General features: G+C 41.1%; 1 protein-coding gene across 2 annotated transcripts in view; it reads right to left on the minus strand.

Annotated features, from left to right (window-relative positions):
* Positions 1-3,907: 3,907 nt before the first annotated feature.
* Positions 3,908-13,091, minus strand: part of PRDM6 (PR/SET domain 6) — a 96,276-nt gene continuing 87,092 nt past the window's right edge. For both annotated transcript variants that reach the window (XM_074328556.1, XM_019728038.2), the window contains 2 exons: positions 11,448-11,624; positions 3,908-4,888 (listed from right to left, as the gene is read on the minus strand). In XM_074328556.1, coding sequence (XP_074184657.1) covers positions 4,774-4,888; positions 11,448-11,624 — 292 coding nt within the window. In that variant the 3' untranslated portion in view covers positions 3,908-4,773. The remainder of the gene's footprint in view (positions 4,889-11,447; positions 11,625-13,091) is intronic.

Genomic DNA, 13,091 nt, shown 5'->3' on the forward strand with positions numbered 1-13,091 from the left:
GTTACTTTGTAAAATGTCTCCAAACCTCTTCACCTTGAAAGGATCCTGACAAACGAATGACATTTCTGCAACCTTCTGTAATCACTTAAAAGAAGCATATCACTTAGTATCTTTCAGGATTTGGTGTCAGGAATCGGTAAAGGCTATGGAAAGCACAATTAAATTCGCATCAAGGAAGGAAAACAGAAACAAACTTTTTCGAAAAGGTGCTTCTTTAGTTGATCTGCTCATTCCTGGCCTGGTTTCTGCAGGCTTATGTAGCCTTAATATGAGAATTACGTATTTGCTCCTAAAAACACAAGGCTGGGGGGCCTGCTCAAAGCAACTCCCTGACCCCCGGCTGTTCTGGAAATGCCCTACTTTCTGAGATGTGCCATGTTCCCCGTTTTAAACAACTCAGGAGATACATTTCATTTTTAAATTCATGCAAAACAAATACAGGAATAATTCACTTCTATTATGAAAAGCAATTAAATATTAGTTTTTCACATGAACAACGCTTACAGCCAATGACAAGCAATTAGTTTTGCAATGATGTACCAGAGACCTGGGGCCTTGGAGGGTGACGCCCATGGACAGGAAGATCCTCCAGTTTCAGAGCGTGAAGAGCTTGGTAGGGAGGTGCAAAAACAAACTGAACCAAAAACTTCTCTTTTTAAAGTAGTGTTGAATGTCCACCCTGACAGTGTTCTCTGAAGCACAGGGGTGCCATTTAGGTGTCTCCACCTCTGAGAGCTCCACAGCCACACACTGGGGACAGGGCCTGCCCTGCCAAGGCCTGTCACTAAGGTGGCCCCTCAGATCCTTGGAGGGTTCCTTCTCTGAGCAACTCCAGCCCTGTCCCCATTTGTTGTCTTTTCACTGGGGTAGGGTCATAAAAACCTTACAACCCTGGCCCTAATCCCGGTATCTTGATATTGCTGCTAAGAACCAACAGCCTAGTGGGTAGACCAAAACCAATCATGTTGTGCGTCTTACTTTGTTTTGAAATATGCTGCCTTCTGGTCCTCAGCTTAATTTACATACCTCTGGTTTTCCCAACTGCAGCAATCCCTGTAATTTCACTAAGACAAAAGTCTGAAGGACTAAAACATCCACGCTACTAGCCCACCACTTAAGAAGAGAATATTATTTTCTCACCAATAGTTACTTAAATAATGCTGCTTAATAGCGATCCTAAAATGGGATCTTATACAATAGTTCAGTAAATGTTGGTTGAATAAATGAATGAAACAATGAACCAATCGATTAATGAAAAAATTGGATGAGTTGGTACGTGTTTATAAATTGTTGCACGTCTAGACTAGAATAATGCTTTCCAATGTACAACCCAATAAATTGTAAGCCCTGTGAGAATAGAAATGGTATCATAATCCTTTTCTGTTATGAAACACAGTTTCCTCCATAAGGCTACATTCAAATGGACATTCAATAAATATTTGTTAGTTGAATTAAATGATATAAATTACACAATATTTAGTTTGATAGCTTTAATTACCCACACAATAACTCTATAAAAGCATAGGCCCCCTCAAAAAATTCATTTTTAATGATAAAGAGAACCAAGATGAAAAGCTTATCTTTAAGAATCGTGCACATTTCCTGGGGGGAAATCTCCAGCTTTGCCTAAAATGACTGAGATTTTTCTAGAAACGTGGTGTTGCGGCCCCACCCTCATCCTTCTGCACCTCGACTTTTATGTGGTCTACCCTTTGGTTTAGATGCATAGCTAGACCAATGAGCATGTGGTAGGAAGGTACTCTTATTCTTGGGGTGGGAGGAGGGAGTTTGTCCACATCGATAGGAGAGGGCAAAGAGAGATTACTTCAAGAGCCAAACACTGACTCAGCTCTGATAGTCTCCCTTTCTCATCTTAGCTCTCTTCCTCTTTCCTCGATGATTCAGAGCTTTTATTCTCTTTATACCATAATTCATCAGGAATTTGCTAATAAGGGAAACTGACAAACCTTTATGACAGCAGTTTCTACCATCCATTTACAGTGTCCCAAGAGAATATTTGTCAATTTTAAATAGAAAAGGCTAAAGCAATTGTTGGGAGGTTGTAAGAAAAAAACAACAATAAAAAAACCCTTCCCAGAACATATTTCAGTCAAAAAAGCATTTGAAACTCAAATGATCTCAGTACTTGCTTCAAAGCTCCAAGTCAGTTTGCAGGTGTAGGCCTGTCTCACGGACAAAAGGCCTAGGCTGATCTTCTAGAAGTTGGCAATGGCTCAGCAGTGGGAAAATTGTGAATGTCCCCAATTTTCTATTTGTTAAGTAGAAAATATTTTCTAACCAAATTTTGATGGAAAATACATGCCAAAATTCTCCCTTGCTAATAAAGGAGAGAAACAAACTTAAATGGGCCAGAAGACTAAAAGAATCTTTTGGTATAGAGGTCGCTGCCATATTAATTTGGAGTTTGGGATCAGCTGGCAAAGCCATTAGAGGCAGAGACCATTGTTATGGACACTGTTTCCAAGATATCAAGAGCGGAGTAAAGACTTCCTATTCTTGCATGGGGTGGAGCTCATGAAAATGGGTGGGGTGCATCGTGTTTATTTGTGAAAGGAGGCAAATGGCTGAACTGATTTTCTCACAGAAGAAAAGAAAAATATTAGAAACATACAGGTGAGTCCCTTATTTTCAAAAAGCACAACCAAATGTTTCAACCTTAATAAATGGAGCAGATTGCTCATCTGTGTCGTTGATCTGTCACTGTCTTGCAGATTTTGGGTTAACATGAGAACACACCCCTATCTAGCAGAGAGAACACTTTCAGTCAGCAACAGCTACACAGCAGCACAGATTGCTTACTACTTCCATGACAAGTAGTGAGAAGCCAACAAGAACCAGGGGAAAATTCTAGGATTCTAAGTCAAAGACTTGAGATGGAAGTCAGAATTAGCCAAATTCCTTTTTGGGGCCTATAACGAGATAGATATATATATATATATATATATATATATATATATATATATATATATATATATATATATATATATGTATTCATATGATTCTATATATATGTATAAATTTATATATATTATGTAATATATAAATTATATATATATATATATATAAAAATTACAATTAGGGAAGGTCTGTTTACTCCATTTTAAATTTGGCAGTTGGGTGCTATGGATGGGGAAGGAAGATTTTTCTGAGAACCAAATACATGATGAGCCATTAAACTGCACCAGGCAGTCTCCTTCCTTTTAGTGGTCAGTTTAATGATGTGTCACATAATTTTGTTGAGGGAAGACAATGGGAGGGCTGAAAGACGAGGCGTTCTTAAAAGGCTATGTCCTGTTATCAAGTGACCAAAAACTCGACAGAGATTGCTGCTATTAAGCACTCTAGATAAAATTGTTCAGTTTTAGCTACACTGGCCATCAAGGTAGGGCTTCGTCTCTGAGACACTGCTGTGAGCTAAGAGACAAGGGCCATCTTTTTTCCTGAAGTGGAATCATGTCATGTAATGTGACCCAATTTTATTGAGCATCATTGTTGAATTACCATAGGCTTACTGAAGTTAAACTCACTTTCCTAGCACTCAGTCAAAGAACAGTGAAATTGTGTACATAATCCTTTTCTTTCAATGGATCAGTGTTGAGAGAAGAATATTATCAAGGGCCATAGGAGATGAAACAGGTAATTCCTATTGATAAAATTAGCTGTTGCCGGGCTCCTCCTCTCAAGGTTTCCTTGTCTCGGTTACTTTCAACTATGTTTGTAAAAACGCTTCCCTCTCAGGAGGTCCTCCCAGTCTTCACCTATATGAAGAAGGCAGATGAAACTGCCCAAAAAAGGCCCTGACAGTGGGGTTTGGCACTATCTTTGTTCACATAGTCAACACGTTCACAGACACAACAAAAAATTACTTGAAGCCTAATACCTTATATTCAGCCTCATACCGAACAACTTTTATTTTTTATTTTTTTTGTTTTTGTTTTTGTTTTTTTTTTAAGCTAAAATGTTACTGAAAACAAAATTTTCTCAACTAGCTGCTTCAGAACAATATACTGTATTATGAAGCTCCGTACATGGTACATGTTTTTGAAATCCTGACAGGGCAAAGTAAGTCCCCATTTTTTTTCCCTTGAATTTTAAAATTTAAACCATTTTCTTCCTCTTCTGGGCTCTTCTGCACCAAGGCCAGGTTGTTGGATGGAAGGAGCCACATGGAAAGTGCATGAGAAGTGAACGTGGAAAACACAGAAATGCAATGCCCGTGGGGCTGATGATGGTGCCCACTGAGGGAAGGTTCTCACTTCCGTTTCCGTGGTCCCGCCCGGGCAGCCCGCGCCGGGCCAGGCCAAACCAAAACAGCAGGAAGAAGGGCTGTACAATGGGTCCCCTTGAATCATGCTACTAAAAAAAGGTGCAACGAGAAACAAGTCCCTGTGCATTCTTAGTCACAACTGTGGGCAGAAGAACCCATACAATTCCTCCCTTTGGTATTAAATAACAGTTTTAAAAAGCTTTTTAGAAACAAAGCAAATACATGGTGGCACTGGAAATGTTGCCCACCCCAGGTTAGTCATCCACTGAAATAAGTCTCATCCCTAGTCATAAATAAATAATCTCTTTCCTGGTCTGACTTCCACGCCAGGATCAATATCTCTTAACATCTTACTTATTTTATTACTGCTTTTGGTTTTCTGGGACTGATTGAAAGTTGCTCAGAGGAAATCTTTGGTTTTGCTTAAGTGTCCGTGACATTTAATCATGACTTTCCTTGCAGTTTAATTCCAACCAGTCAATCAGTTAATCCACTTCGATTGATTCTGGGCTCTCGGTTATTGGCTTGCACTCATTGGGCATCCGCTGGTGTCGGCTCAGCTGAGTGGCCTGTGTGAAGCTCCTCTCACACCTCTCGCACCTGGTGGAGGCAAGAGAGAAAATTGAGACCAGGGAGCAGGGCCTGCAGGGTGATGGGCCGCCTCTCATCCTGCCTAATCAGAACAGACACACCAAAGTGGCTTCAGATTTTCCCGGCTCAAGAGGTTTAATTGGTGGCTCCTTCCAAGGCCTGGATGCCTGTGATGGGACAAAGCCCGTCTGATGCAGAACAGAGGGATCTGTCAATAGGCAGGGGGAAGGTGATTTCTCCAGAGAGCGCTGTCCTGCTGCAGCTCTGATCACTGTCAGTTCAAATAGATAACGAACAAAAAGAGATTTTTAGGAGTGAGCCATCAAAGCAGCAGCTTGTCTGCAGTTTTCTGCTCTGTAACCCCAAAGAGAAATTGATGACAAATAGAATTTCACCTGCTGCTAATTTAAAACCAGGAATTCTACTCCCCTCGGCACGGCAGCCAGGGAGCGGTCATCTCTGAATTTGGAAACGAGAGGAAGCGATGCATTAGTTTGCAGTGACTACGCAGGTGGATGTGGGTGGTTGCTTTTGTGCAAAAGCTAGTTATAGAATCACAGCCCAACCAAACTCAGGGTTACAGCAATGTTTGGGGTGTGGTAGAAGGCTCAGAAAACCCAATGTTTGTGTGTTTCAAGAAGTTGACCTCTCCAGAAAGTACAGTGAAAGAATGTACTTCTGGGCCATAATTATAGGCCACCATGTCTAATGAGAAAACTGGTCTCACACTTGAAGCTCTATCTCCGCTCCTTAACTTAAAAAAATCATAATAATAATAAAAATTGTAATCTAGAAATCTTGGCCCCGCCTTCCTCCCACACAACACACACACTAGCTTAATGGCTACTCAATCTACAACAAACACACACACCCACAATCTAATCGTGGCTTCTAGTTTTTCTGTGGTGGTTGTTCCTGGCTGGTTGTCTATGAGTGTGTACACACACACACACACACACGAACTGTGGCAGCATGCTGGACACAGACGGGCTGCCTGGAGCACTGAGCTTTGGGGCAGAGCAGCCATTTCGCCATCCCCTTAATGTCCTCTCTTCAAACCTTTGAAGGGAAGGATACTCAGGAGAGCTGTAGACAATGGTCCCTCTTTTAAATAACACACCGTTTGGTCCCAGCTCCCTGCACTATTGGGACTGTGGCAAATCATCATGAGACAGTCTGCACTGCCCTATCGTGAGCCATGTGTCTTGTTATCTGGTGAGCGGTCCTTTCTTTCTCCTTTTTAGTAAATTATACAAAGTCCCTTGCCATAGGAATAATTACCTATAAAAATAGAACACATCTATCCACTCTGGGGAGTCTTGCATATTTTTGAATGTTGGGAGGTTAGAGCCTGACTATCACACTTGGACTTTTCAGGGTTCCTGTGCCAGCTGAGTGTGTCAGGATGACAAAGTTGTGTTTCTTTGATTGTCTTTCAGGGAATATTTCTAGCAGCCTGTTCCACTGTTAAAAACTGCACTGTGATCTTGACAAATGTATAATGTCAGCTTTAATGTATCAGACCTATCAGCTCAATGAAAATAACTCAGAAGTATTGATCAGCTAATGATTTTTAGTGTATTCATTAACGTCCACGGGCAGCTCATCCCCTCTCCAGAGCTCCTGAAGTGCTGATGACATGTAAGTGAATTGCTGATTGTTTATTAGAAAACTGATTAGTTACTGGATTAGTGTGTCAAAATATACTACCTTTCACTGCTTGACAAACTTTCAAATTATTATATTTCTTTTTTTTATGGTGAAGCTCTAGGATCAATTTCAATGAGAGAATAGCTTGAACAATTATGAGGAATAACACTTTATCTGGGTCATACTTTTGCACTTCTAATCTTGTACATTAGAATATCAAGAATTCGAAAGTGAGAAGTTTAGTGCTTCACAGAAGGCAAAAGTGTAAGTATATATGGAATATTTAAACATCCAGATTGGACAGAGACATTAGAGGAAAGTTACATTTTTCTCAAGTGTTTCCCTAAATGCCTCACAGATATTTACCCTCATGGAATAATTTGTTGTCATAGTCAGAGACTTTACTAAGTCTGATCTATAGGTGGCCTGAAGTTATCACTGAAAAATCATCTCTAGTGCCGTCTGCTCAAGAAGTGAGAGTAAAAACACATGCAGAACTAGGCTCCTAGAAATAATATTTGCATGGGTTGGGAATTATAAGAACACCATTTGTATAACTGAGGACGTAAAGAAAGCTAGATGTAAAAATATTTTTTAAAAAATAAAAGAAGGACGTCAGTTTTAGATTCATCATCTTTAATTTCAGAAAAACCTTCCTTCACCAGTTATCTTCATGGCTTAATAAAACTCATCAGAAGGACAGATTCCATGCAAATACCTCAGTTCTGGCAGGTTAGAGCCAGACTTCAGCTGGGTTGACATTTAATTAACCCTGAACTACAATCCCAGATGAGTGACTGGGCATGGGTACCTTGAAGCCTGCACTTCGTGCAGTGGAGCAGAGTAAAAAAGAAAGAGACATGCAGGTAATGAGCCGGGAGTAAAGACAGGGTCGTCCTCATTGTGATGACATCACAGCCTTGAAGGAAAAAAATCACAGAAACAGTGAAGTGGAAAGTCGTCCAAATATTGCAGCGAAGAGAAAGTCCCCAACTTTCTACCAGCATTAGGCATCTTAATTAGACTGGATTTCCTTTTAGATTTGAGATCATTCTTTACTTATTGTGATGGTTGACTGGACTAAAGGCAGAGTTTGCTTCACAATTACCATTTGACACTGACAGAGACACAAAATAATGCCAAGTTCTGTAACACAGAAAACCTGCAAGCTTTCTTTCTGTGCCTCTATGGCCTGTCACACAATACTTCTTGGATTGAACCAAACTGCACAGAGCTTCAGACATGTGCTCAATGCATATTTATTGATGTGCTCTTTTTATTTGCTTTGATTTTGCCTAGATCTTGTTAAAATATTAGACGCTCTCTGGAATATCCTTTGATTTGTTTTAAAACTAAGGCAAACTGTCTTTACTTAAGGCAAAAATGTAGTTATGAGTCTTTTCACCTGCTTCTAACAGATGAAGAGCAGAACCCCTCCTATGGAAAGTTCTGGAGTGCCTAGGTGCAGAAGCCGCCCTGAAATCATGAGAGATCGTGGTTATTAATAGAGGATATTGGAGTCCTCATTGCAAAGAATAAGTTTTAAATGGCCAACTTCCTCCCTTCTTTCTTCTTGTCAACAAAGTGCTTGGCAATTACCGTTACATGAAATGATGTCTTGCTTTTGCTCTTTGTTCTCCACGACTTCCAGTCTCACGGTACAAACTGAAAGCCAAGAGCTTCAATATGATCCTTAATATTTGTTTTCCTCCGTGCTCCTTTACCTGAGAAATTCTAAGTCTACAGCCAAGGTAGCTACCCCACAGGCTATGATCTACTTGCGCTTGAGGGGTGGAATCTCTCAGTGAGATTTCAGCCAATCCGATTGTGAGGCAAAACCTGGTATGAAACTCTGATTTCCTCTTAATGCCAAATCCAGCCTTCTCTAGATAGCAATAATCTGGATGTACCTTGAAAACCCACATCTCAGCAGAAGGTTTTAGAAGTTGGAAAACATGGCAGGCTCAGTGTGGCCCAGACCTTTAATGTTCCGTGAAGGCATCCTGGGCCTGGGGCGGGTGGGTCAATTTGGGTACTGAGCCATTTAGGACATCTATTTGGAAGCTGCCCAAGGCAGATAGTTTAGGGTTGTGCATCTTTACAAGATTCTTTTCCTTCTTTGCAACATTGTTTAAGCCAATACCCATTAGTTGAAGTAGTAAAATTAACTGTTGTGGTGAAACCCATTTTATTGACTAAGCTGCAACGAAAGTTTTTTTGAATGTTTGTTTTATAAGCTTGTAAAAGGATATCTTCATAATATTTACAAATGTCCATGGGATGGATATCCGTGAGCTATGGTTGGAAGATTCCCAAAACTCCCTTGGGATAGTTCAATCCTTACTGATCTGGTTGTATACACTGAAGGATTTGGCTTTCCATTTCCTAGAAGACGTTTAAATCTTGCACTTATAAAATAAGTATACATTCAGTTCTCCCCCGTGGAATACGTATTTGATAAGTTAAAAAAAAAAAAAAAAATCCCTACAGCATGTGCCTAATTTTAGAGTAGAAGCAAAAGAAACTAAAACATGCACATAGAATATAATCCAACCAATTCTGGTTTGCTTTTTTTTTTCCCCCAGATGAAATTAGGTTATGGTCACAAAAGCATACTATTACAAAGGAAAAAGATATATTTGTTAAAGCCTATAAAATATTAATCTGATGAATTAAAAGTAAGTTAAAATGGCAACTCTATTGGAAACATGACAAAAAGAGGATGTAAAAGAAAAAAAATTGAGTGGAGTCAACGAGGTTACACATAAGTAACACCTTAACATTAATAGAAATCTATTTCCCATTTTGACCCTGAAACCTCTTCAATTAATTACTAAAATCTATTTACACAGCAACAAGATAAAAATCAATCTGATTCCTGGCACTGTGTCCATCTGGCTGCCCTCTCTAATATAAGGGGCCAGAGGCTCGTCAGGCCTCCTGCATCTCCACTTTTGAAAAGCTCTCTTGCTCAAAAGCATGGGAAACGTGCCACTGTCATCTTTCATATCCAGAGCAGTGGGGAAGCCAGGATCTGTGACCTCCCTCTCAGGGTCAGACCTCAGGGCGATGGCAATGCCCACCATGCAGAACACAAACATCTGGAACTCTAGGACAGAGCTAACCCACCTGGCCCATAGGGTAGATTAGAAAACAGTGGCCCCTTTGGGCTATCGCAGCCTCAGATGTCACAGCGTGGCTGGTATTAGTGCAGACCCATCCTATCCCCTTAGCCAGATGCCTTATGCAGTGAACAAGCTGCATCCGTGTACAAAGATGAAAAATTAAGCCTTTTTTATTACTGATTAATATCAAAAATTAAACAATGGAAAATAGCTCAGAATAATAGATAAAGATTGTTCATGGGGAGGTGAGTGAAAGTACCAGCCTTTTATGAGCTCCTCCCTCTGCTGACAGATTCAGAGGCAGAGGGGGACAGGACCTAGACCAGCTGGACTCTGCTACATGGAGCTTAGCTGGCCTCAGAATGACACCACGGCAATGGTCAGGCACGCAGGTCCCACAGGAAATTCATGGCCATGGCCAAGACTGACAAAGGGGATTGGTCTCCTACTGTCTCAATCACTTCCTTTCTTGCTTGATCCTGTCCTACAGAAAGTAACAGGCTGTGCATCCACGCCCTTTTAATCTTCCTTCTTAACCAGGGGAAAGCCAGTATGGTAAATGAGGAAAGAGAGATGTAAGAGTGTTGAACAGAAAAGAGTTCATTACACAGACAGTAGAAACGGTTTTGAGACGACCGCCCAGTCATCAGACACTGATTCACACTCCCAAGCCTTCCATATGCTGTCTGGGCTACCAGAAATGTCTATTTCCTTTGCACGTATGTCTAGAAAACTCCTACTCATCCTTCAAAGCACATCTTAGACATCATCTCCTCCAGATAGCATTGATTATCCCACCTCTGTGCTACTCTGAAACATTGTACGTACATGTCTTATTGTTTTTCGTGTTTGCACCCTTCACCACAGGCAGTAAACTTGTTTTAATTGGGCTTCTCCATAAACTATGAGGTCTTCAAAGACTGGGGGCTGAGTTTCACTCACCCTTGTATTTCTTGTATCTAGCAGGAGCCTAGTACAAAAGGAGGCGCTCAATAAGTATTTGCTGACTGAACGAACACGGACATACATGAATGCGTGAGTGAGTGAATAAATAGGCCATCTTGCATGACTCAGATGTCACCGTTTTCATGATTGCGCTGTACCTAGGAACACACTCTCTTGCTCAGGTGCCCTTCCTCTGCTGGAGCCCTTGGAATTCAGCTCCATCTCTTTCCACATTCCCTAAATCTTCAAGAACTCAGACATGCCCTGTGTTTGTTTTTTTCTTTTCTCACCAACATGGTAATTCTGAGATTCAAAAGGCACACTGCAAAGACACAAGTTGGCTGCTATCATAGATTTAAAACTGTTTAACACGTAGGAAAGTGGAGGAAATAGTTCACCGGAATCCTAAAGGATTCAGGTTCCCCAAGAGATGTCCTAAATCGTGGCCACCTTGCTGGTGCCCATGCGGCTTGTTGATGGCCATACAATGGCACTCTGAAATTGAGCTCCTACTTCCAGTTCCAGAAGAAGAGATGCTCATAAATTAGAAGGAATCTTAAAAGGACTTACTCCTACTTCTTTATTTTACTGATGAGAAAACAGACCCAGAAAGATTGTCTCATGTCCAGGGTTGTGCAACTTGAGCTCAGGATCAATGCACAGGTTTCCTGACTTCATTTTCCGAATGTCAGCCACGAAACAAGTAGGTCCGTTTGCAGTCTGGACATTGACCTTCCAGATAGCCTTCTCCACTGGCTGGCTCGTCTGGGCAGCGCCATGCCGCCTCATCGGCTGGCTCTTGGAACAGGCTAAGAGAAAGAGGCGGTGAAAGGTTAGCCGCTACTTACTTGAAGGGCTTTTCTCCAGTGTGGGTTCGGATGTGGTTGTTGAGGGTGGTGGCCCCGGCAAAGGCACGACCACAGTAGCCGCACTTGAAAGGCCGGTCACTGGAGTGAGTGACCACGTGGTTCCTCAATTCTGAAGGTTGGGAAAAGGACTGGGAGCAGTGACCGCATTGGTAAGGTCTGAAATAAATAGAGAGACTGCCTGGTCATGATTTTCTATGTTAGTCAGTGGAAGTCAGCATCGGGAGGCAAAGGAACAAGGTTTTGGTGACATCGCCTGTTCCGCATAGATCTTTGGCCACCAGGTTCTCATTACTTTACTTGTTGCCACTGGAACAAATCCACAGAGCTGCTGAGATACGTTCATTCCCAACTGATTGTATTTTTCTGGTATTAACCATACCATTTCAAGAACCCCTACTTTTCTTGTTTCTATCCCCATCCCCAGGAAAACATTACTGTACTTTGGGGAGCATGGAGATTACAGAGTTTGGTAAGCAGAACGTTACAAGAGAAAATATGTAATTGTCTCTCATAATTCCATGGCACTTTTAACTTTTCAAAGTGCTTTAAAATCAATTATCTAGCTTAATGTTTACAATAATCCTCTGGGGCAGGGAAAGCAGGCTTTATTATCTCTGTCAGTGAAAAAAAACTGAGGATAAACTGTCCTCATAGGCAATAGCTCTTGATGCCAAGGTTACTCTGGAGCATTTGGACCTATTCTAAGTGCCAGATAAACACGCAAGTCAGCAAGCTGGATGTGTGTGTTAATAAATACTAAGCTGTCTTGGGATCTGTCTGTAGTACAACCTCAATTTGCAGTCATCTGATATTGCACAGATGAGCACAGGTGTGCATCCAGATTTGTTTCTTTGTAAAATAAATCCTGATTTCTACTTACTCACCCCCACCCCTGAATAATATTTATCCACCGGGCCTTTTTCTTGAACTTCAGCTCTCCGGTTTAATTTGGTAGCAAGCAATGATTTATAGAGCAGCACCGGAATGACGGGATGTCACTGTGCTTGGAGAAGAATGGCTCTGATGCAAAAAACAAATGGAAGGAAGTTGTGACAAAGACCCAATAATTAGCAAGATTACCAGAGAACATTCCTTCCAGCTCATGAGAAATAAATCAATTTTTTGGTTTTCATAAACTAGATTAAAATTCTATTTTCTCTCTAGGAGTTCTTCTGCTAGCTTAAGCGTAATCTGTTGAGGGATATAAAACCTGGGGAGTTTCCCTATTTGAAGCTATTTCATAGCATTCTTTGACAGGGCTCTAATTTGTTTATCAAAATTTTTGTTAAGAATCTGTCATGACGGATAGTCACAGCACTGAAAAAGCCCTGGTTTGTGCCCCGACAGTTCTGACCGCACTTAGAAAGCCAACGGCGAAAGCAGACTTAATTGCGTTACCTCTAACAAATGCATCAGCTCCAATGACTGGAAACCAAAACGAAGGGCTAGAAGACAATGGTGATCCAGCATGTACAACAATTCAATTAAGTGCAAAATAAAGTGTACCCTCTCATTTGTCAGTGAAGTGCTTAATTGTGGCTACTTGCCTCACTGAACACAAATACTATTATTTTACCAGGCTTCAGCACACTGAGCACTGATTGTAGAATTTTTTAGCTTGAT

Source organism: Rhinolophus sinicus, linkage group LG03, assembly GCF_036562045.2.
Source record: "Rhinolophus sinicus isolate RSC01 linkage group LG03, ASM3656204v1, whole genome shotgun sequence".
Lineage (NCBI taxonomy): Eukaryota > Metazoa > Chordata > Mammalia > Chiroptera > Rhinolophidae > Rhinolophus > Rhinolophus sinicus.